Raw genomic sequence first — 26957 nt, forward strand, 5'->3', positions numbered from 1 at the left:
GATACACATCCAGCCTCTTTACACCGGTATAATGGAGATAGCACTCACTGAAATACATGCACATGCCGATGTGAAGAGACAAGAGGTATATAACATCTCTTGAGTATATGTTAAAAAACCGAAAGACATATATCTAGCAGGAATTCTCAATCACTGTATACACTATAGGATTAAACATTCTTTTTGAAGAATTTATCGATGCGTAAACTCCGGACATTTTACTCACAAACTGAATAAAAGTGCAAAGCACTTTTATGTTAAGTTTGTGAGTAAAATGTCCGGAGTTTACACATCGATAAATTCTTCAAAAAGAATGTTTGATTCTTATAATTCCAATTCATTCACTTTATTAAAAATTGCAAAAATTTGAATAGTTTCCCCGCACTATGTTATTTGTTTTCAGGCTTGTACGAATACATCGCGTTTTCGGATTTATTGATGTATAAACTCTTGTTCACCTACTTTTGTCCAATCAAAACAATTGTAATAAATAACATTGGAATTATAGACAGCTAGTGTACCAGTCTACGTCTAAAAAGTTATATCAAAACGTACAAAAACTAACTTAGCATATCGAACTGTAATGATAATATCTGGGCAAATCAAACACTTCTCTGAATTGTTTAAAATCAGAAGATGGTAAATATGAGACACCTGAGCAAATTAGAAGGTTTATATAAATATTCATTCATTCAATAATACTAGTATAATCATGGAATTCGTTGTTTTTGTGAACCTACTTAAAGATTTAAAGCATAAAACTTAAAGTTATAAAATTATTATCCATGATGCTATAGGTATAGGTAAGTTTTGCCAAGAATCTTGACATTTAGACGTTGACAGAGGTGTTGTAGCGCAGCGTAATGCGCCCTCTGGTGAGAGATTGCTAGTGTACCATTTACCTCCCCGCCGATTATATTTAACCTCTTCCTGCTCAGACACACCCAATTTACATTTCAAGTCATATGCTCCCGTAATCGAAAATCCGGGGGCATTTATACTTTTTGGTTTGTCTTTCCACTAAAACGTTAATCCTGGCCATAACGTCCGAATGGAGGGTGATAAAGCTTTTATACTTCACTAGTGTATGCTTTACAACGCCTGTCTTTTGGTACCAATTTTTAAACGTTTTGACCTTGATTTTGGGGTTTGACCTTTTGAAAACTTGCACTCTGGCCATGACTCTTGAATAGTTAGGGATAGCTTTTATATTTCACACATACATTCCTTTTGACAAAAACCTTTCTATAGGTAGCATAAATTTTGACTTCATGAAATTGACCTTGGGGCTTTACCTACTATTAAAAAACGTTAACCCTGGGTGTAACTTTCGAATGGTTAGTGTTCATGCTTTTATATTTCACATTTGTATATCTTTTGGCAAGACGTTTCTTTTGAACCCAAATTATTAATCTCGTGACCTTGGGGTTTGGTCTACTTTTTAAAAAACGTTAACCATGGCTAACTTTGCTGCCATTCGGAGTGCATGTGTTTCATATACACATCTTGTTTTTATTGGATTTTAATATAAGCCCATGATGTACTCATTAGGTCAAGTGTATTCATAAGCAGTAATTAAGCTATTTTGAAAGCTTTGTTAACCAGTAATAATATTAAGGGGAAAACGAAGTAAATATTACCTGAATTTACAATGTGTGCTTCATTGCTTGAGCCACTCAGGGCTGCATTTCTCAATATACAAATACAGTACTTCAAATTAACAAACATAATGCATGAAACGGTAAAAAGCTAATATAATTAAAAGACGGATAAGAGACAGGGAGGGGATATTAATATGTCACAGGTAAACTAACATTAAAACTGCGACACAACTCACATCGATTTTTTTCTCCAATTTGTGCACGCATGTATACATGTGTGTGGTCTTGCTTCTTATGGTATGCTTATAAAAAGTCACAAATATTTCTATTCTAGGGAATCAATAATTCGGTCTGCTTCATATATATATCATTGAATTACAAGTGTTTATTAGGCCTTACTTACAACAAAATACTTATATATTATATTTATGTTTATGCTACGAATTTATCAGGGTAAATTTTGTAATAAATCATTATTTTAAAAATAATCTATGTCTGCTATAATGAAATTTCAAGGTCCTTTGGAATAAAAAAAAATTGCAACCTTAAAATTTGAATTGACAACAACTTTTTCAACAGGATAGGGTTCAGTAATAGATGCGTAATATGTTTGCACCAATAGGATCAATATTGAACCAGTAAATTAGTTGTAGCATCCTGCGCAGTTGTGCTCAAAAGCTCAGGAGCTAACTTCCTTAAACTTACAAGGAGCTAACCTCCTTAAAAGAAGCACGGGACAGGGAGGGCATATGATGCATGAATTAGAAAAAACGGATGTGCCATTGAAATTAGTGTAATTTTTTTTGCTAAAAATTACAATGAGGTATGGAAAAACCATTTGAAATATATGTTTTTTTTTGTTTTGTTTACATATCAGATACATGTATATGAAAACTATAACTCAGCTGCCGATACTTAGTTCATCTGGCACTCCTATATTTTTCAAAACATTTTGTCAAAGATGTACTTGCGAAACCCTGTACATCATACAATATTTACATTTCCAATGTATCTTCACAAATAGTAAAGACAGGCATTTCCTCATGAACATCCTGCAGTGGTAAACAATTATGCAAGTATCAATAAGAATTACTTGATGAATGCAACCATAATGCCAGTTCACCCAAAAGTTTATATATGTATGTATGTACATATGTCCACCTTTGTCTACCGGTACCATGTATTGTACTGGTGCACAAAATAACCATAATAGATAGTAAACTTATTATCTGAGTTTTTCTAAAGAATTCATGAAGGCACACTGCTGTTTGGTGCCATGTGGTTTGACCTTCCAAGTGTTCAAGTACATCTATTTCAACGGCCTGGGATTCCAACAGAAATGAAAGTAGAATGTAAATTTCACTTTTAAAAATGAAATTTACATTCTACTTTCATTTCTGTTGGAATCCCAGGCCGTTGAAATAGATGTACTTGAACACTTGGAAGGTCAAACCACATGGCACCAAACAGCAATGTGCCTTCATGAATTCTTTAGAAAAACTCAGATAATAAGTTACAGGTTGTTGAACTAGGTCAATTATTAAAAACTTTTAAAAATATATGAGTGCTTCATGAAGTATGCCTGCATGAAGCATCATAGTTCATAACTTCATACCCTCAAGTATTTTCAGAGATACAATATTTTTTTTTATAAATATATATATAACAATTAATCTATATGATATGGGAATACGTGTAGGTTATAATTCAGGCTTTGCAATTTTAATTTCATGATGTAAAGTATATGAAAAGGTTGGAATTTATCACTATTAATAATAGTACATGTATACACACCCAGCACTATTCATAAATATGGACTTGTTAAAATCTATGCACTTTTCACAAAACCACATTAAATGCACGTTTATCATAAATTCAATTTAATGTTTGCAATAAACATTCTGCACACATTTTTTCAATGCATAAAAAAATGCTGCTTGGCAACAACTAAACAATTTACAAAGTTTTTACAATACACCACAATTTGTTTAGATATTTCATTTAAGCAGATTTCAAATGTCAAACACTGTGAATATATTGGCTAGATATTCCGAGACAAAGCATTGGAATGCAAAATATCATACGGTTGAAAACAAAGAATACTAGAAACGGTACATGATACGCCTGTTACAAGCTTATGTAGGGTGTTTATTTGAAGGAGTTTGTAACGGTACATAATACGCCTGTTACAAGCTTATGTAGGGTGTTTATTTGAAGGAGTTTGTAACGGTACATAATACGCCTGTTACAAGCTTATGTAGGGTGTTTATTTTAAGGAGTTTGTAATGATACATAATACGCCTGTTACAAGCTTATGTAGGGTGTTTATTTGAAAGAGTTTGTAACGGTACATAATACGCCTGTTACAAGCTTATGTAAGGTGTTTATTTGAAAGAGTTTGTAACGGTACATAATACGCCTGTTACAAGCTTATGTAGGGTGTTTATTTTAAGGAGTTTGTAATGATACATAATACGCCTGTTACAAGCTTATGTAGGGTGTTTATTTGAAAGAGTTTGTAACGGTACATAATATGCCTGTTACAAGCTTATGTAGGGTGTTTATTTTAAGGAGTTTGTAATGATACATAATACGCCTGTTACAAGCTTATGTAGGGTGTTTATTTGAAAGAGTTTGTAACGGTACATAATACGCCTGTTACAAGCTTATGTAGGGTGTTCATTTTAAGGGGTTTGTTTTCTATGACACTAATTAGCAAACATGACAATAATGCCAGGAGTTGTAGAACTTTACTTAGGGTAGTATCAGCCATTATCAAGCTGTGAAATGAAAGGTCCTAGCTTAAAAACTGTGACAGGGGGTAGATAGACAAACCGAGAGCTCTGTGTGTACAATATTTCCTAAAAATTGACCTAGTTCAACAACCTGTAACTTTTTCAAACATCAAAGAAAACTATAAAATTGTTGGGAATCAAAATACTTGCAATAAGCACATCTTCAAGTTGTTTACAAAAGCCTTAGCTTGAAAACTGTAAAAGGAATTTAAATGGACAAACCATATACTCACTTTGTAATAATGTAGATGTAGTTTTTTTTCCACATCAGAATAATTTACGCATGTACACTGTCATAAATTTTATGCTGCAGTAATTTGTCTAGCATACTTTAAGTACATTTAGGACATACAATGGCAATCCAAGAAATCTATGAACAGAAATTGTTATTTTGTGGAATTATGACACTGTCAAAAAAAAGTATGTTTACAGTACATGTATTCCTCAAAACTGAGTAAGTTCAACAACCTGTAATTTTCTCAAAAATTGAAGGAAATCAAAATCCTTTCACATCTTTAATACCGATACAAACACTCTAAAAAGAAAAGTCTTCACTTGAAAACTGTGAAAGGAGTTAACCAAAAAAAAATCAATATATGCACCCAGGGGTGCATGAGCCGAGTTGCATGGGATACATTGTAAAGTCAGGAATGATGTGGCATATTTATAATTGTGAAGAACTAATTGTTGGATATAACATAAAAAATTCTTGAGAATACATTTTTAAAAGGAGTTTGGAGTTAAACTTTTCGAGTTACTGTCCAGAAACCATATTTGTCTGAAGTTTTCAATCTATTTTTGGTCACTGTGACCTTGACCTTTTTTCTCCAAAATTAATAGGGGCCTTGCTTTGCTGGTATCCAACAAAATATCCATGTTTCATTTGATTCAAATTAATTTTTTTTTCGAGTTATCCTCCTGAAACCAATTTTTTTTTTATTTTAAATCTATTTTTGGTCACTGTGACCTTGACCTTTGATCTATTTTCTCCAAAATCAATCGGGGTCTTCCTTACCTGGTACATAACAATATCTTTAAGTATCATTTGATTCGGATTTAAACTTTCTGAATTTTTTGTGAAATTTTCATTCTATTTTCAGTCACCGTGACCTTGACCTTTGACAATTTTTCTCCAAAATTAATAGGGGTCTTCCTTACCTGGGGCCCAACAATATATCAAATTTTCATTTGATTAGATTGTAAACTTTTTGAGTTATCTTCCGGAAACCAAATTTTTCTGAAATTTTCAGTCACTGTGACCTTGACCTTAGACCATTTTTCTCCAAAATTAATAGGGGTCTTCCTTACCTGGTACCAAACAATATATTAAAGTTTCATTTGATTAGATTGTAAACTTTTCGAGTTATCATCCGGAAACCAATTGTTGATGCCCGCCCGCATCACCAAACCAATAGCCGAGTTCAACTTCATTGCAACTCGGCTAAAAAATGTCAAATGAAGTTACAAAACTCCTCCAAGAGAGGGCAGAATAGATCAAAATTGCAACATGATCTAGAGTGACCCACAAAGAAGCTATATAGCAAGTTACAGCTTGATGTGTGACAGAGATATGAAAATACATAGAAACGAAAGAAAAAAACCCCAAACGGACGGAAGGACAAACAGACATTGCTGTACCATAATATGTCTAAAGACGTGCGTATAATAAATGAAGTGCACCACCATGGCACATGATCTGCCTGTCAAATGTTTATTAATCATAAACAGAAGAGTGCATGGGACAAAATCATGTTAATCTTGGTACAGCAATTGACTTGTAAATATATCTCTTGAATTGTTCAAATAACTACATTTCAAAACATGTTTCATTTTATTACTTGTATCTAGATTTTTTTCACATGATATAATTATTAACAATGTTTGGGTTGTACAAAGAAATGCCCCATATACAATAACTTGAGGAATGATACATTATTTCCACAGCCTTCTTACTTACACTCAACTGAACAGATGCAATTTGCCTCTTATCAAAATGATCTTTGCATGTCCTGCTGAACTCTCTGAAACACCATGGCTTAGATCATTACTCCCAAAAGACAAATGGAATCTTAATTGGACAGACAGAATTTGGTTCTAATCAAAATTAAATGAACTCTTTGAAACACCATGGCTATGATCATTGTACAATTCCTTTATCTGTTGTGTGATGTGCTTGTTAAGTCTTTGTGAATTTTGAAGTACAATACTGTATATCTATATCATTAATATTAGAAACAAAATAATTACTCACATTAATTGTCATGTCTTAGTGACCTTCATTTAGAGTGTGACACACCCTCTACCCAAGGTGCATTAACTTACCAAGTTTAATGATTCTAGACCAAATAACTGTCAAGTTATGAGTCAGACAGGATTTTGCCATATAGTCTCAATCGAAGGTCACAGTTACCTAACTTTGAAGTGTGACCCACCCTCTAAACAAGATGTATCAGCTGACAAAGTTGGATGATTCTAGGTCTCATAGTATTCAAGTTATGAGCTGGACATGAAGCGGGACAGACGGACGGATACAATTGCCATACCATAATACGTCCCGTCTTAGACAGGCGTATAAAAAAAGTATAAAGTCAATGTAATAGATAACAATGTTTTACAAAACAAATGTCTTTTGGTGGTCTCCCCTCCCCTACACTAAACACTGTCTGAATACATACATAATACAACATACTGTTTAAAAGTAAATGTTTAAAAATAAATACTTCAACAAAATACATTACTGATTATATGTGCAATTATTAAACTACATGGACTTTAAAAATTTGTACCCTGAAACTATATTCAGTCTGACAGTTCTAAAATTCTAAAACAGCTTCACTTTGGTTATACAATATTCTAACAGAGACAAAATTGAGCTTAAAATGAACTGTATTTTCATGCTAATACATTTTTAATTTCTATAAGTGAGAACAATTCCTGATTTTTTCATCATTTGCATTCAATAGTATATATCACACCTTGTTTATAGTGGTACCTTCTATTCATTCTGCTGTAAATAATATCATTCATAACCACTTGTAGAGTATGCATTGTTGTGCATTGAAAGCACTCATCACAATACAAAGAAAAATCTAAATGGACAACACACATGTACCTGTATACCAGTACTATTTAACAGAGAACACTTTTCAAGTCATACATTACAGCATACATGTATAGTATTAATATAGTTTGTTAAATATCTGTTAAATTCATTTAAAATACATTTGCACCTTGCATTTCAATGTTTGGAGTAATCGTACTTCACTGAAATGGTACCTCATCATTTTTGTCATAATTAACAAAGTATTTCCTATACAGTTGATCACATCAATGTTATTAAAAACATTTAGTTGAACACTGCAAGCATGCATTTCCTTTGGAACTCTATGATCATGTCATGGTCCCAGTGTGGTTTTTGTGAGATGAGATTCAGAGTGGATTGTAGAAAAGCAGATTCCCTGTTAGCCATCATCCTGGTGGTGAGGAACATGAATGTTTGTAGAGGTACAGCAGTCAAGGTTCTCAAAAATCTAACAACAGAAAGTTACCTATTTCATGTTCTAATTGATGTCAACTCCAAAGTACAGAGCCATAAGCCAAAACAAAAGGCCCACAGGCCTTGTTATTCACCTGAGTATTAGTTAAAAGTATCACTAGCCCCAAGGCTATGAAATCTATAATAATTTTCCTGTTCTGAATGCTAAATTCTAGTCTTCAGCAGCAGCACAAAACAAGAGGTACTGTGAGCAATGCTCACTAAGATCCCCCCCCCCCCCCTTACCCCAATACCCCAAAAACTGGGGATGTGAAATTCACAATTTTGATAAAATTCATTTCTGCTTTTCCTTAATATGCATTTAATTTTTATATAGTATCAATAAAATTAAAGATGAAGTCTTTCAAATAATAAAAATCTATATATGCACCCAGGGGTGCATGAGCCGAGTTGCATGGGATACATTGTAAATTCAGGAATGATGTGGCATATTTATAATTGTGAAGAACTAATTTCAGTTTTAAACTTTTCGAGTTACTGTCCAGAAACCATATTTGTCTGAAGTTTTCAATCTATTTTCGATCACTGACCTTGACCTCTGACTTTTTTTCTCCAAAATCAATAGGGGCTTTGCTTTGCTGGTATCCAACAATATATCCAAGTTCCATTTGATTCGGATTTAAACGTTCTGAGTTATCATCCGGAAACTATTTTTTTCTGAAATTTTCATTCTATATTCGGTCACTGTGACCTTGACCTTTGACCTTTTTCTCTCCAAAATCAATAGGGGTCTTCCTTACCTGGTACCCAACAATATATCAAAGTTTCATTTAATTCGGATTTAAACTTTTCGAGTTATCATCCGGAAACCAATTGTTGATGCCCAACCGCCCGCATCACCAAACCAATAGCCTAGTTCAACTTCGTTGCAACTCGGCTAAAAACATTTAATCACTATGACCATTTTGGCCCCACCCTTTTACCAAAACCCTTACCCCTGGATCAATATTTTACAATTTTGGTGAAGGGTTACCTGCTCCTTCTAAATATCCATGTAGATTCTTAATATAGATAGCATTAAAGAAATGTTATCTAAATGTTTTATGCATTAACACTATAAATATGCCAACTTTGGACCTGCCCTGGAATCAGAACCCCTACCCCAGGGATCATGAAATTTACAATTTTGGTAGAGGTCTTCCTGCTCTAAATGACTAAGCATTTAGTTTTTCTTACAGATGTATGGTTGTAGAGAAGAAAATTCTTGAAAATTTGTCTTTTTTTAGCAGCTTTTCCCCACCTTTAAGGCCATTTGTGTGCAAAAATCTTGAAATTTAGAATGTACCCATTGTTCCAGAGATCCTTCATACCAAATTTTAAAAGAATTGGAAGAGTAGCTATCAAAGAGAAGTTTGTCAAAATCAAGACCCCAACTAAGTTTTGACAGATGGACAGAAGGATTGATGGACAGTATACAAACTAGTAGTTCCTTTTGGGGAACTAAAACATTGCTGCCCTCTACTAGCAGAATACATTCTCCTCACTTTTATTAATGAATCCACACCAAATAGGTAGCCATCCTCACAGTTTCCCAGCATCCATTCATCCCTATGGTTGATGGTCTTGCCATGGGGAATAGGAAAAGTCTTTGTAAAGTCAATCATCCATGCCCCAGTATTACCCTTCTCATCAAACATAAACAAAATAGAACTCCCAATAATCTGTAAGAAAAGAAAACAAGTATGGTATATCCTCTATCACTGCTGTAAAATGAAATAATGGAATTTGTCACAAAGACATTTGTATTTATTCCAGTGGCTGGCTGTAAAACCATCATTTGCCAGTCCAGAAAAAATGTTGATGGTGGACTGCTAACTACAATCTATCCAAAGACTTTATGAACTGTTTGGTTGATAAATATCTGCTCATTTTTACTCTAAGTTTAAATTTATTTGAATTGAATTTGTCTTACCTGGTGTGACATAAGAAATGTGGATGATTCAAATTTCTCCTTGATGTCTTTTAGCCTACTGTGAAACTGCCACCTGATAGAATCTTGGCCCTGTATGAAATTAGAGAGAATACTTTCTACCTGTGCCACTGTTTTCACCTTCTTCAAATTTGTGGTAGGTGATTCGCCTGACACCTATAAAACGCAACAATAACAAAAGCATTAACAACTTTACAATGAAATTATCCTAAAAATACTGGAAAATTTAGCATCAAGTATGTAATAATTCTATGTATAAAATGACGTGCATTATATTTATATTCCAACATGATTTTACTATGAAAAGTTTAAAATATTATGGTCCAATCTGACGTCAAATCACACCGACATCACAATGCCAATCTGGCCAATATATGTATTGACAAAAGCATCCATGACCATTTCAAATTGTTAACTGACAAGCAGAGAGAATTCTAAAAAATGGGCTATTACAATTAATTATGACGTTTTAAAAACAATCTTAATGATGCATTAGCTGGGCCAATAATATGTAATGGTGTACTAACATGTTATTCAATTTGTCTGCACACCCTTCAATTTTATCAGAACAATAAACCAGTAGGTCAAAAAATACATCATTGTAAATTGTTTAGTCAATGGAAAAGGTGCAGCGTTTGTGTGAGATTTAAAAAAAAAAATTTCATCAAAAGCACAAATTTTCACCAATCAAATGTAGTATCTGGATTTCAACTGTACTTTGTTTGTCAGACAATGACTTGTCATCTACTTATCAAGGAGAGGTAGAGGAGTTTGCGTAGGATAATGCTGAAGAATTTTTAAAGTTTGCATGTACAATGCCTGTGGTATATAGATTTAATATCCGAAAAGCACAAATAATTAGCTGAACCAACACTCATATCTTACCAACCCAGTCTAAGTAAAACTGACATGCAATGCCAGCTTGAAAATTGCAATAATATACACATTTAGTAAAAATTCATTTGTACATGTACATTCAATTACAGCTTTCACAATTTTGACAGTCAGGCCAGATTTAATTTTCTACTTTTGATATATGCCCCGAGAAAGGTGTGGAATTTAAAGCTATGGTGTGTTATGAAAAAAAAATATGTGTGTAATTATCATACAAATATTATGGTATGCAATATTAGGAAGACATAAAATTAGACATTCACTGCTGGTAGACATAGCGACTAAATCTATTGCCTCGTTCACACGGATGCGCATTAAATTTTACTTCGCATCAAATTTGATGTGAAGTAAAATAATGCGCATTAAATTAATTTGAATTAAATAGCGTTCACACGGCGGTAATATTTAATGCGAAGTAAACTAATGCGCATTAAATTCGTATGCATCTCTATTAAAGGGTGCGCGAAATAATAGAATAGACTATGTTATTGAAAATTATTTTTATAGATATTTTAATGAATATTGTGTAGATGCAGAATTCTTTGTTCAAAACGCTATATAGGCCTACATGTAGTATACTACATGTTTACAATTTACATACATAACTGATCTACACATAAGGAGTTTTTTGTCGTGTTTATTGATATGTTCCCAAGAAATTACTTGTTATTTCCTCTGACAACCAGCATTCAATCTAGACAATATATTGTTTCTTCATGGGCCCAATTTTAAAACTTCGGAACGTCTTTTTCACCATTCCGCTGACTACTGTTGTGACGTAATTTTTAATTACTAATACGTATCATAAGTCTACTATGACGTCATATGGTATACAAATTAACAATGAGCGGCACATTTGTTTTTAAAAAATGTAAAAAAGAAAATCATATTATCACTATTTTAAAACATTGTTGTCGTATTTAAAAACAATTCCTTCCACATGTATTACTCAGTTGCCTATGCAGAGCACAGATTTACGTCTGACATTACCTAATGACATGCTGTTTGTACATGTTTTTAGTGATTAATTATTATCATTTTGCTTAGTTTTTCGTACAAAACTAACATTAATATATATAGCTGACCATGGGTATGATGCATGTGACCCAAATTGGCCATTACGCATGCGTCTACATTTAATTCGAATTAGCTTCGCTTAGCGTTCACACGGAGCTAATGCGAAGTAAATTTAATTTGCATTAAATCGCGACGTCAATTTTAATTCGAAGTAAACTAATGCGCATTAAAATCTCCGTGTGAACGCGGTTCAGATTTAATTCACATTAACTTACGTTTAATGCGAATTAAATTCTTCGTGTGAACGAGGCATATATAACCCAAACTTGTTTTGTAATTCAAAGTAAACTCGGGTGACCTATTGCAATTGGTAAATGTCCGTCATTGTGCGTTAACAATTGAACATTTTTAATTTCTTCTTGATAACTACCTCAAATTTATTACGAAGCATCTCTAGGACTAGAGGGACATAAATTGTAAATTTGAGTTTACTCCAGTGACCTAAAAATGCATTTCTGCATGATATACTAAAAGAGAACCATGAACCACAATGTTCATATGTATCACCTTGGCCCCGCTATTCTTCAGAAGATTTTAAAAATAAATTTCATCCCTTTATTCCCATGAAAAGTTTTGACTCTGTATTATGACCTCTCTCCAGCCCCATTAAGTCATGACTTAACAGAACTTTAATCAACACAACTTTGCTTTTATAATTAACATCAATATCTATTAAACATGGCCTTGCTCCTCTAAAGATTTAAAAAAAATATCCCCCCCCCCTAATGTTCACGTATCATTTATAGGGGTATGGACACGATTTAAGCTGAACATTCTAAATTTTTATTTGTCTATTCTTATTGTTTGCAATGCTAAACTGAAGTATTTTCTAATCATCAACCAAAATTTGAGTATCAATTGTTGAGTTACAAGACAGATACAGTACTCACAATTCCTTGTTATGTATAAACAAGGCTCACGCATGTTTTTGTTTACATATAGATTGCTCAATAGAAAATATGTTTAAAACAAAATGAGATTTGTCAAACACTAGAAACTATTTAATTGTGTTCAGAATTAACTTGTAATTGAACAAGAGGCCCACAGGCCTTAAACGGTCACCCGGGTACTGGTTAAAAAGTATCATTACTCCCAAGGGCTATGAAATCTAAAATACATTTCCTGTTCTGAATATCTAAACTAAATTCTAATGTTCAGCAACAGTATAAAACAAGACATGTTCTTAAAACTTCACTTCCCTCAAAAGTACATACACTGATGAAAGGCTTTACATAATATAATAGGTGTATTAACATTAAAACATCAAAATAGATGACTGAATTAGACCCATCCTAAAGTCATAACCCTGGGTTGTGAAATTCACCATATTTTGTACATCCTTTTCTGCTATTCCTAAGTATGTATTCAGATTTTATACAGTATCAGCAAACTTACACATAAATACTATTTACTAAGTTTGGCCCCACTCTGGGGTCAGAACCCCTACTCTGGGGATCATCAAATTTACAATTTTGGTAAAAGACAACCTGCTCTTTCTAAATATCCATTTAGTTTCAATTTAGTATCAATAATACTAAAGAAGATGTTATTTAAGTGTTTTACACATAGACACTATATATAGTAAGTTTGGCCCCGCCCTGGGGTCAAAACACCTACGACAAGGATCATGAAATTCACAACTTTGGTAGAGGCCTTTCTGCTCTACATCACCATGCATTTAGTTTTTCTTAAACATGTGCGGTTTTAGAGAAGATTTTGAAAATTGGTCAATATTGGGCAGTTTTTGCCCCGCCCCTAGGGCCCCAGGGGTGCTGGAGTCCTCATAATTACAATTTATGTTCCCCTTATCCCAAAGATGCTTCATACCAAATTCTAAAAAAAAATTTGCCTGGTAGTTATCAAGAAGAAGTTAAAAATGTTCAATTGTTAACGCACGGTGAAGGACAACAATCAATTGCAATAGGTCACCTGAGTAAAATCAGGTGACCTAAAAATGGAAAAATAAAATTAGAAAATTTTCATCTCAAATTATGTCCATGTCCCTTTAAACTTTGATTATTCAATATTAGGTCTTACCCTTAGACCCCAAGATCCATAAATTGCCACCCCCCCACCACCAAAGTACAAACCCAAATTCTCCCCTCAAGTCCTACCACCATCCATTCAAAATTTATGGCCAGGGTTAAAGTTTTTTTGCAGACAAACAGACAGATTGACCAACATCTATATGCCCTTGATTCTCCAATTACTGGGACATAAAATTTCCCGTATATTGCCATGTAAATTTTTTATCCCCAACTGCGGCCCTATCCTATTCCCAGGGGCATTATTTGAATAAACTGGAATCTGCACAACCTAAAGATGCTTGCATATTGGTATGACTAATCATGGCTATAATGTTCTTGAAAAGAATATTTTTAAAGATCCCCTCCCCCTGTAATACCATGCAAAACTTTGATCCACTACTGATGCCCCAACTTACCCCTGGGACCATGATTTGAATAAACTGGAATCGGCACTATGTAAGGATGTTTGCAATATTAATATGACTAATCATGGTCCTATTGTTCTTGAGAAGATTTTTAGAGACTTTCCCCCCATAAATTCCCATGTAAAAATTTGAAGAAACTTGAATCTGCACAATCTAAGAATGCTTGCATATCAATATGACTAATCTATGACTAATTATAGCCTTGACTGTTCTTGAGATTTCCTTGATATTCATTCATAAAACTTTCATCCCCCACTGTGGCTTCAATCTTATCCCCTGGTGCCATGATTTGAGCAATTTAAAATCTACACTATGTCAGGAATGTTTTCAATATGCTTCATCTTTTTTTAACCCAGTGGTTCTTGAGAAGATTTTTAAATGATGCCACTCTATTTTTACCTTTTCTTTATTATCTCCCCTTCGAAGGGGACATGGTCCTTCATTTTAACAATTTTGAATACCGTATATACTCGCCTATAAGTCGGTCCGCCTATAAGTCGGTTGTATTTTTTAAGGTTATTTTGTAGGAATTTGTCATTGACCCGCTTATAAGTCGGTACAAATTTTTGTCAGAATAGGTTGACAATTTCAAGTCAATTCTCTAGTGTTTTAACCTATGTTTCAAAAACTACTTGGAGAAATTAATAATTATGAGGTGCTCAATATCCAAGCCATATCCGTTTGGGATTTAAACGCATCCCTTGATCTAATATGGACCATGATCCCTTGTTTACCTAAGCAATTATGGTCTCCTAATGACCAGTACCTGGCCCTGTGTTTACTTAGTGGCACGCGCCTCGCGAAAACTGTTATTGTGGGATTCCGGTATAATTCATTGTATCAACAATAGTTTTTAAGAGTCAAGAATGATGATCTAAATTATTTGTGAACAATATCCAATCTTTTAAGAAATATGTTTCAGCCGGTATACATATGAATATTTCAATATTAAATCAGGTTCGTAATTCAATTTTACCGATAAACGATAGATTATTTTGAAAGTATTACACTGTAGTTACCGGTATGTAAATAATTTTAAACTAGATAAAAATATGTAAGTACTTGTACTTTATACATGATTTTAAAATACATAAACAATACGTCTAGATATTTGTGAACAATAATCATTTGTGTGGTAGTCCATGATAATCATCGGAGTTGTTTAAAAACACTACTTTACGTCGCCCAGAAAAATACCAATCTTCTTAGGACGCGCCTATAAGTCGGACATAAAGTTTTGGACCAAAAATTGACTCCCAAAAAACCGACTTATAGGCGAGTATATACGGTACCCATTACCAAAGGATGTTCTGTACAAAGTTTGGTTTAAATTGGCCTAGTGGTTCTAGAGAAAAAGACGAAAATATGTAAAGACGAAAATGTGTAAAGTTTACAGACAAATGGATGGACTAGAGGCAATGGGTGATGAGAACTTATAGCTCAGGGAAGCTAAAAATGATCTTCCCCAAAATAAGATGCTGTTCTATATTAGTTACAAATGAAAATTAAAGAAATGTGGCATCATTTTGAAATGTTGATACATTTAGTCAAATAAAACAATATGTGTTTGTGAAACACAAATGCTCCCCAATAATGGCCAATTCCAAGGTCACAAGGACAAATATCTTGGTACCAGTAGAAAGATCTTGTCACAAAATATGCTCATGTGCAAGATGAAAGCTCTAATATTTACCATTTAGAAGTTATGAACTATGTCAAATTTTCTAGAAGTAGGTGAAATGCCAAGGTCAAAAGATTTACTGTGGATTTACAGTAAGTGTGAACGAGACATATCGGCCAGTACATGACGTGCTTCAGATAGTTCATTTGGAAAGTCCCCGAGTGATTTTAAAGAGCGCTTTTGATAGGTCGGTTAAATTATAGGTAGGCGGTCCCAAGTATTTGGCATTATATTATCTCGTGCCTAACAAGTGTAAGTTTCACTATTTGATTTCAGTGTAAGTTGCACCGTACGTAGCGTGAGATTCAATATCGGTTTTGATTTGACAACGGAGATTTGAAATTACGTTAGTAAAATGTCTTGTAAAGTTTATCTTATATATACTAGATATCTACATGTATAAAAGTGATGGGATATCTTATAAATAAAAAAAATATAAGATGTCTTATAAAAGATACAAGATATCTCGTAAACTTTAGAAGATATAACTTTTATCAGATACCTTATAAATTTTATCTTTTAAACAGGAATAACCGTGTTATACTTATAATCCATCGCAGTATCAATAGGTATGGGAGGGGGAATACAGGGTGAAAAAGGCGAGCTCCGATATATAAAGAAAAGGCAGGATAGCAATATCCCAGAATTCAAATAGTGCTGAATATTGAAAAGGAAAAAAAATGACGGGATCGATAATGCTGCGGGAAAAGGCAGGATCCACAGTTGCCTCTATATCCCAATAAAAATTGAAAGGTTACTCCCTTAAATTCCTGTAGATACTTGTCAGTTTTAAGTGATCAGAAATTTCAGTACATGTTTCTATAGGCGCTTTTGTCCGTTTAAGAACAATGCTTTTGTTTTGTTGTCTCTTTCACATTTGCAGTTTCCATATCGTTATTTTAAAATGAATCTCTCGGAGGATATTTTCGAAATCTTGCAAAGCATTGGAATTTCTAAATTCAAATAGTTAGGGGGAAGAGGGGGTAAAAACTCGTTAGTTTCTGTCATCCGACATCGATTACACGTTAGTGGGGAAAAAAGACAACTGACTTTAAAACCACATAATAATACATTTTAATAAATGTTTAATAGTTTCAATGTACACTGTCATTTGTTTTACTTGTTAATCGATTAGTTTCAACATACTTCATATTTAGTTTTGTATTGGGGGGGGGGGGGTCTTGGTGAGAACTATGCGAACTCAGTGTTCTCTAACATTGAACATTTGATCTCGCCCCTAAAATAATTTGTCAGATTAAGTAATAAGATCAATAGATATTCTACTTCGAGAAAACATTTATTTTCAACACATGGCATGCTTTGATGTCTTTTACTGTTATATATACCCACATTTTCGTAAGAAATTCGGAAGTAACCATCGCTAGATACTGTTAATTGAATGAACAAAGGCAAGTTCTGTGAATTCTAGCAAAAACTAAATTCCCCAAACCATCCCTCTCCTGTTCATGTAACACATTATTAAAGAAATTCAGCATTTTGTTAGCACTAGACGCGCCTTCTATAACATCATAATAAACCACAGCAAAGGTTGATTGTTAATGTTGCGATACTGGCGTACCTTTGAACCTTTATCACTGGTCCACCCCTAACTGTATGTCCATAGGAGTTTGAAATTTTATCTATATATCTATATATCTATATATATATATATATAGTCTCTTCTTCAGAAGTAAAATACAGAAAAAACTCTAAACACTTTGTTGAAATATTTCGACCGTGTTACCGGTCTCCTTCACGAAAACACGACTGAAGAAGACCGGTAACCCGGTCGAAATATTTCAACAAAGTTTTTAGAGTTCTCTCTCTCTCTCTCTATATATATATATATAACTGACTCGGCCTAAATTGCAATAAAATCAGTAGCAAAGAAGTTTTCAACACTTCGTTCGTGTTCAGACCACAGGGGCTCATCACGAATTGGCCCTCTCTATTCTATATTTACATTTATTTGTAAATATAGAATAGACGATGTCAAATTTTAAAAAGACAGGTATTTCGTGACGAGTCCCTGTGTTCAGACGAAATATGCTTCTCTTGGATTTTCTTTGCAGTTTCTTGAAAGTAATTTCCCTAAAAATTTCTCGCAGCTCTACAAATTAAAGACACCTATGGTACATTGTCAGGGGTACAAATATTTCTTCTTAATAAATTTTGTCTGATTTCTCTATTAATATACACTTGATTTCTTTTTAATTTCATACTCGATAAACAAAAGTACATCCGGTGTGAGCTTCATTGGCGACATTTTCGGTGCAAGAGTTCCCATGATTGACAATTTTATAACGTGGCCTTTATGACGCCTAATTTCTTACTGATTTTACCATAAAATAAACCCTCGGCATGTAATTTTAAAATCAACGTCATTGTTTTAGTTGGTATTGGTTTTCCCTTTTCGCAGTCTCTTCCATCGTGCTAAAAGATTATGTAATGACACGTTAGTGTAAAGACACGTGTGACCATCTAATATTATTTTTATTCCCGCCCCTTTAAATATTGGTCCAATCGCAGTGATTGTTCTTTCCTTGATGCGTCATCATTGACAGATTTGTTTTGAAACCAACTATCCGAGACCTCGAATGAACTTGAGAAGCTGAGTCGTTCACACTTACTGTAAATTCACAGTAGTACCCACGGAAAGGTCTTGTTACAAGGAATACTCATGTGAAATATCAAAGCTCTAGCACTTACTGTTCAAAAGTTATTAGCAAGGTTAAAGTTTTCAAAAAGTAGGTCAAACTCCAAGGTCACGGTCACAGGTTCAAATATTTTGGTACCCATGGAAACGTCTTGTCACAAGGAATATTTATGTGAAATATCAAAGCTCTATCACTTACTGTTCAAAAGTTATTAGAAAGATTAAAGTTTTCAAAAAGTAAGCCAAGGTCAAAGGGTCAAAAATGTTGGTACCCACGGAAAGGTCTTGTCACAAGGAATACTCATGTGAAATATCAAAGCTCTAGCACTTACTGTTCAAAAGTTATTAGCAAGGCTAAAGTTAGTTTCAGACAGAATGACAGAATTACGAAATGACAGACAGGACAAAAACAATATCCCCCCCCCCCCCCCGATCTTCGATCTCAGGGAGGGGGGGGGGTGCTTAAAAAGGATACAGTTAGCCACATGGTCAAATTGCATGTATTTAATTTAAAAAAATTATTTTATCATTAAATCTAGCAAGCCTTGATCTTTAATAAATTTCACTTTGGCAAACAGAAACCTCTCTCTTAATTAGTGCTTTATTCCATCTATGGCGGCTTCTCAAAATAACAAGCTTCATTATTACTGCTTTTGCATCTCTGTATCAAATTTCTCTTTCTTAATTGTTTGAACACGAGTATTATCACACAAACCAGTGGAGAGAAATCAATACTGAAATAATGGAATAACCATAGCAACAGACTTTCTCAAAGACAGTAATATTCACGTTTTATGGTTATAGTACTGGCTTGTCCACAGATTTTATAAAAAAATACAGGTAGACTATGTCACTGCATGCATAATGATTTACGAACTTATATATATATATATATATATATATATATATACATATACACACACACACAAGTTCATATTTATTTGTTTAAGCTATAAACAAGCAAAAAAGCAACAACAAAAAAGAAAAAAGAAGACTGGATCCAATATCATGCAGTATGAGGTGGATTTCCAGTTGTAGATACCAGATATCTTGGGTATTCAATAAGCTTTGCATCGTAGTTATTCATCAGCAGTATGAAAATCCAAAGAAATCCAACACCACCGGGAATACTGTAGCATTTATTCAGTAGTTGACTGATTTCCATTTATGATGCCAAAAACCAGACAACCACCTAATAAATACTAGAGATTGTTTTTATGAAAAACGAATGTCTCCAAAACTCCCCAAATTAAAAGTGCTCCAAATGAAACCTCCTCCCCTTTATGTACTGCATAGTATGGAAGAGAAAGCACGAGCTGGAACATAGACATCATAAACTCCAGTAAGCCATATAGGAGGAGAAGTGTTCACAAACTATTTTACACCCTCCACCCCTCAGTTCCACTATAACTTTAAAGGGTTTTTACCATGATTTTTAATGTATTTAAAATCATAAGGAGTAACCTTAATAAAGCACGTTTATGCTGTTATATTGTTTCATTACTCCCAATAATTGATACAAACATGCATTTTATCTGCATATATTCAAAGCTTCCGCTTCTCAAATCGTCACCAATGAGCTATCTAGTCATGTGATACATCATGACGTCATACGTGTCAATGTGCTGCAGCAGCTATGTATGTGTGTGTGAATAGATTCTATTGAAAGTCATAAATTATACAGAATGGATAATTAATGTTCCGACATCGATGACATCCCGTTAGTATTTAAGATTCCGCCATACATATTTGAACCTGCCGCTGAGTCAAATCTTAAAGAAATTCCCTCAGCAAACATTTATATTAGCCTAATACTACATCGACATTGACGGACTCGGACGGAGATCCTGCTCACAGAAAGGATGGAATTTTCAACTTTTGGTATATATCTGAATGACACATTTCGTTTGTAAACATTTTGACTGTGTTCCCTTGTAGATCATAATATTTCTAAAGCATTAGAGGTCTGTATATGTAGAGTGTAACATGCATTAGCCAATGCTGATCTAATTAAAATCTGAGTTCTTCTCTAAGCGTTACACTGGAGAAGGTAGAGATTTGCTTTTAATCAAATTGATGCATTGACCTACAATGTGTCGAAGGAAACTGTCGATTTACCGATATCGAGATATTGATTTAATTTATAATTTTTCAAGGGGGGGGGGGGGCGGATTTTAAAATTACCAATCTTAAATCGTATTTAGTGTGTGTTTAAGAGAGAGAGAGAGAGAGAGAGAGGAAGACATGGGGCCAATAGTCGTAACGTTTACCTTATAATCGTCCCTCTCATTACTTTAAAAACAAATAGGGGGGGGGGGGGGGGGGGGGGGGGGGGGCTGTCATTCATTATATTGTTGCAATTTCTTATCACTACTTGGCACGCACCGTCATTTTTTAAAAATAAAGCCGCCATATTTCAGCATCATTGACGATTATTAACTGGCATTTTTTCGACGTTTTCATTTTCTTACTATTTTAATCGGGGTGGGTGGGTGGGGGTTAGGGGTAGACTGTGTGGTCATTTCGTACATGGTGTCAATACTCAAAACTTCAAGCGGGGGGGGGGGGGGGGGGGGGGGGGGGAGGGGCAATATATCGTTGCATATGAAATCAAAGGTGCATATATATAAAACAGTGTATGCTACACAGAAATTTCTGTGTGGTTGCCAGACCCGCGGCGACTTCAATGATTGCCTCAATACCTGGTAGGCTATAAGAGTTCTCAAACTGAAGGCAGTCTCTGATTATGTCCAGTCTGAAGGACAACGAACCTATTAATTTGTAAACAGAAATGTCGATATCATGAATTAAATGGGTTAGAATGCAATGTGTAAGTTCGTCATTGAAGATGGTTTTCTGTTGGTTTGAAGTATTTCTAAATTTAGTTCTAAGCTCACAAATTTTCTCCGACTTGCCTCGTTGGTAAAAGTAAAGAAACTCTTCTTTTTTGTGCTGATTATTACAGCTATATACTGTACAACACAATATAATGGGACTTGTAACTGTTGGATCTCTCCATTTTGTATCAATAGCCTGCTGTATGTGCTGTTCACAACTTGTTTAAATGTTTTCATGCTTGCTCGCTTCACCGACATTGACACGTATGACGTCACATACTAATGGCGTGAAAATCTCTGACGAGAATATGCATATCTGGCTTTTTGCACTTTCGATACAAAATAATCACTAAAGCACGCTTTATATCGAAAAAATAATAATAGCACGATTCAAAACACCACATTTTCATATAAATTTACAAGCAATAAAAATCGTGGTATTGTAAAAAGTTTAAAGTCTATCAGATAAGCCATATAGGAGAAGTGTTCACAAGCTATTTTACATCCTCCACCCCTTTTAGATCCACTATAACTTTTAGGAAAATAATTGAATCCTCCTGTCCCAACAATATGCACATCTATAAATGGCAATGAAGCTGTAAAAAGTTTCAAATCTATCCGATAAGCCATATAGGAGGAGAAGCATTCACAAGATTTAGTGACAGACTAAACCAATATGTCTCCCCCTGGAAGAGGGGAGACATAATTACAGCATTTCTGGTGGAGTTGGGTTTCTGTTTATAAAGTAGAAAGTAAATATAAGAAATAATTCTAAATTTCAAAAATACATAGGATTATGATGTGCAACGCTTTACACTAGCATACTTTTCATGAAGTGCTAACACAATTCATGAAGTGCTAACAATTCATGAAGTATGCTGTTGTGAAGTGTCACAGTTCATACCCTCATGAAGTTTTAAAAAAAAAAGTTTTAGAAACATTGAAAAGGATCAACTTTCCATCTAGAATGTCTGTAGTGGTAGTGAAAAATATGAAAGTGAAGGGCAACCATAATTTGATTTTTCAAGATGCTGAGCAGACATTTAAAATATTCAGTCATTTCTTTCATGACCTTTGACTTGAAAACCAATGGGTGTCATCTATAATCTTTAGGAGGTAATGTGTCAAGTTTGATGTCTGTCAGCAAAGGGTTCTCAAGATACTGAGCAGACAATATCATTTGTCCAGAGTAGTTTGACCCTTGACTTTGTGCCCTACAAATCAATAAGAGTCATCTACTCCTTAGGTAGAACCAGTGTACCAAGTTTGATGTCTGTCAAGCAAAGCATTCTCCAGATATTGAGAGGACAATATCTTACTATGTCCAATTTGACCCTTGACCTTGCATGTGACCTGAAAATCAATAGGAGTCATCCATTCTCTAAGAGCAAACACTGTACCAAGTTTGGTGAATGTCAAGCAACAGACCGACCAACAGGTGCAAGCAAAGGAATCTTTAAATATTTATATTAAGCAGAAAATATCTTACGTCCAGGGTAGTTTGACCATTGACCTCAAAATCAATAGTAGTCATCTTCTCCTCAATTAGAACCTGTGAACCAAGTTTGATGTCTGTCAGGCAAAGAGTTCTCAAGATATTGAGGACAATTTTTGCTATGTCCAGTTTGACCCTACTCTCGCCAACCACAACACCAAGTTTCTTAACTGTCAAGCAAAGGGTTCTTTAGATATTGAATGGACAAGACTGACCGACCCTTGGACATGAAAATCACTAGAGGCCATCTACTCTCTCGGAGCAACCACTGTATCAAGTTTGATAACTGTCAAGTAGCAGACCGACCAACAAGTACAAAACAATATACCCCCTCTTTTTCAAAGGAGGGAGGGGGGAGGCAAAGGGGACATAAAAAATTAATTGGTAAATTTTCAATGTATTTGAATGTTTTGTATTAAAACCTGACCATCTGGATCTGGAACGCAAATTTCCATAACAAGGATGCAAAATAATGAGTAAAAATTCCCCCCTTAAATCATCCAGAGACTCCACCTATACAAATGAATTTAAGAACAATTTTCTAATAATTGTGTGCTTTACTTGTTATATTTACTGATATCATATACAGTTAATAAAACTTGATTATTAGAAGTCACTTGGAGCTCCAAATTGAATGTTCTTTATGTGACATAGATGATCTCTTTCCATATTGAAAATTAGGTAATGATTTTATGAATGCAATTGTAATCTATCATGCCAAATAGTTGACAAAGACAAAATGAACAGTTGTCCATAATTTCCAAATTTGAAACTTAGTATTGCGAATATGTTTATAATGGAAGTTTTAGTCCAGTGCGACAATTTAAGGGCAAAATTATAAATATACATTGTTTCTTCTTGTCAAACGCAATAATTGAAAACATAATGCACTATATATGAATGACAAACAGAAAAACAGCTACCGGTATATTGTAAATAGTGGCCTGATTTCTTAGACATTGTCAGATAGTGTACAGCCTAATTTCGGTAAAATGTTATAACTTTAAAGTTATAAGGCACATACTTCCCAGAACAGTCCCGGACCATTCGATATCTGACATATTGGACAGTTTTCGACTTATTATTTGCTTTCAAAATCACCATGTTTCACCAAAATAAATACTGTTTTGTGTTTATCCATGTGTTTGTACTTATCAGTAACTGTCAATAAATTATTACAAAAAGTCGTAACAGTGACTTCAATTATTACAGAAAAAATTATGACAATAGAAAATATCAGATGAATATCGTATTTAAAAATCTATCGACGTGTCAGATCGTTGGTCTCGGGGGGTGGGGGGGGGGGGGGGGGGGGGGGGGGGGTGGTCCTTTGTTGAATGAGACTTTTATAAGTAATATAATTATAAATCTTCATAAAATGATAAATATGGACCTAGTCAAAACTTTTATATGTATAACTAACACTGAACACCTACACAGTTTTATGCTGATCATGGTGTAAACCAATCGCAACTTTTCGGCTTGTGGAAAGGCACGGGAATGTGCGATTGGTTGTAGACCATAGACATACAAGTTACTGTTATATGTCAATGTTGTAGACCTAAGCGTCTATGATGTTGCCTTGTTCTGGTTGCATCACTCTATTTATGTGGAAGTTCATTGAATCATGGCCAAAAGAAACTAATTCCAGGAACTTTCCTTGCATTATGGGACTTTCCATAAGAGGTAGGCTCTCCAATTTTTTGTGAGGTGTAAATTCAAGTATAGTGTTTGATATTTTGTAAGTAAAAAACATCAAAGAAGGATTTAAATATTTTTTAAATTTTTTGTTGTAAATGTGGGTGATTTGGCTTTTGACCAGCTGAATTAGCACCTGCTTGACTTCAATGTAAACAAACTCTCATGCCTTGCTGGATGGGTATGTATTTTTTGGTATGAAAATGCTCATTAAGAACAGTACTACATGATGTGAAAGTAAAACTTCTGAGAAGTTTACTTTAAGGAAGCAGGGTCAGGTCAAAGATGAGTAATTTTGGTAAGAACATATAGGCAAAATTAATAGAGTGGTGCAACTTTCTGGGCGCTTCATTCTGGAAATTTCCATGAGGCTGATTCAAGACTAAAATCACAGATTGAAGAAACAAACAGGCATACTTTATTTATTCAACAATAATCAAAATTTATTTCTTCTAAAAGATCAAAATCAATCATCGATAGACAATGGATTTACTTCATATCGTATCATCTTTAAAAGTTGTCATTTAACACCCCCCCCCCCCCCCCCCCCCAACACCCCCCCGAAAACTGACTTAAGATTTGCCAAAGCATATCCACCACTATACTCTCATTTTTGCTATTTCAGGGTAGCTAGTTTATCAAAAATGAAAGTAGGTTTTTCATTAATTTTATGATATTTACTAATCAAACAAGATTCTATCATAGCTTTAAACGGACTTCACCTCACATATAAAACATTATACATTGCCCGAGGGGAATATGATTTTTCTTGGGTGAATAAATCTTCATATCTCCCTCACTATCATGCAATAAATTGTTTATTATACCGAAACAAAGCAAGACTACAAAAGTGCATTTGAAATTGGAGTCCACTCATCTATACATTGTATGTAGCTGAGATTGCCCTAACGGTAACACCGCACTGTCAACGTATTATGGTAGAAGGTACAAACAACGAAATACGATATAATAACCAGTTTTTGTATGTCCATTCTCTTTGAATGCTAATTTACTTGATTGTTTTTTTATTAACCAAAACCAGGTCAGAGACAAACTATGAAAGTAGAATGACTTGGACTTTTTGCGACGTCACAATACACTTCATCTACCTTGACGTTAAATTAATGGAAAATGCACGAGGCTGCCCAAGGGGTAAATATGATGGGGAGATATGATGTTTGAGAAGGAGATAAGAAGTTTTGTCATTCCTGGCACATGACTGTCTAGACCAATCAGATTGCACGCTGCTTAGAATTCTTATACTGAGGTATAATAATATTAAAGGCGCAAGCAGTAACTCTGGAGCAAGCTTTTCAGAGTTTATTAGCAAAATTTGTTAATTTATAAGCATAGATATGTGTAATCAGGTAAATCAGGACATTATACTATAAGGACATTACACCTTTCCTAAACTTCAGAAGTTTAGTCAAATTTGTGCCAAGTCTTGAGATACTTATCAACCTGTATGGTTACATATTCACTAACCATGTTGATGACTGGTTTGGAGTACTTCAATATTTATAATGTTATGAAAACAATTTTTCCATATCTCTATGTGTATATCTACATGTATATGCACTAAAGCCTCAGGGTGTATTAAGAAATCCCTGTACTACCCTAATCAAACCTAATAACAAGATCAATTCTTAACAGATGTAATGTCACTGTGTACAAAGGAAAATAGGCCCTTAATTGTGTAGTAAAAACATAACAGCACAGTGTGTGGAATAAGCCATTGTGGCATCAAATATCATTTTTTTCATCCAGCTTCATTTGGTAGTACATATAAGTTATTTACACACAATTTGCTAGCCATTCAGAATGTGTCATTCTAGTTTCAGAAGCAATTTTTTTTTTTTACATTGTCACAAAAACCTCTATACACTCTTACTCAAGTGAATTCACATACCTGTAACATTAAGGAGTTTAAAATAATAATGGCATCATGATTTATTCATTAAATTATAGAATTTGTGGTGAAATACTAAATGTCAGAATGCACCTGGTCCTACATGTACATGCATGCTCACTACGAATGGCCTTGCAAGTATGACAGCCATTTTTTTCCTCTGACAGAATTTCACAAAGAGCTTCACAAAACCAGTTTATGTGAAGTTTTGTCTAAAAGGCCTCTATGGAAGGGTTAAGTAACATTGTGAATTATACATAAAATTTCAAAGGAAAAACAAATTCATTACTGGTATGGTAAAATCCAAGAAATATCTATACATGTATTCAAAGTTCATGGTTAAATCGTTATATTTGTTTCAAATCATAATAGGGTG

At 34.2% G+C, this 26957-nt stretch overlaps 1 protein-coding gene across 1 annotated transcript in view; it reads right to left on the bottom strand.

The window, feature by feature from the left end:
* Positions 1-3464: 3464 nt before the first annotated feature.
* Positions 3465-26957, bottom strand: part of LOC125682586 (inositol-trisphosphate 3-kinase homolog) — a 138359-nt gene continuing 114866 nt past the window's right edge. Inside the window, 3 exon segments of the mRNA XM_048923236.2 lie at positions 3465-7926; positions 9437-9613; positions 9865-10038. Of these exon segments, the coding sequence (XP_048779193.2) occupies positions 7858-7926; positions 9437-9613; positions 9865-10038 (420 nt within the window). The 3' untranslated portion in view covers positions 3465-7857.

This window comes from Ostrea edulis, chromosome 2 (genome assembly GCF_947568905.1).
Source record: "Ostrea edulis chromosome 2, xbOstEdul1.1, whole genome shotgun sequence".
Lineage (NCBI taxonomy): Eukaryota > Metazoa > Mollusca > Bivalvia > Ostreida > Ostreidae > Ostrea > Ostrea edulis.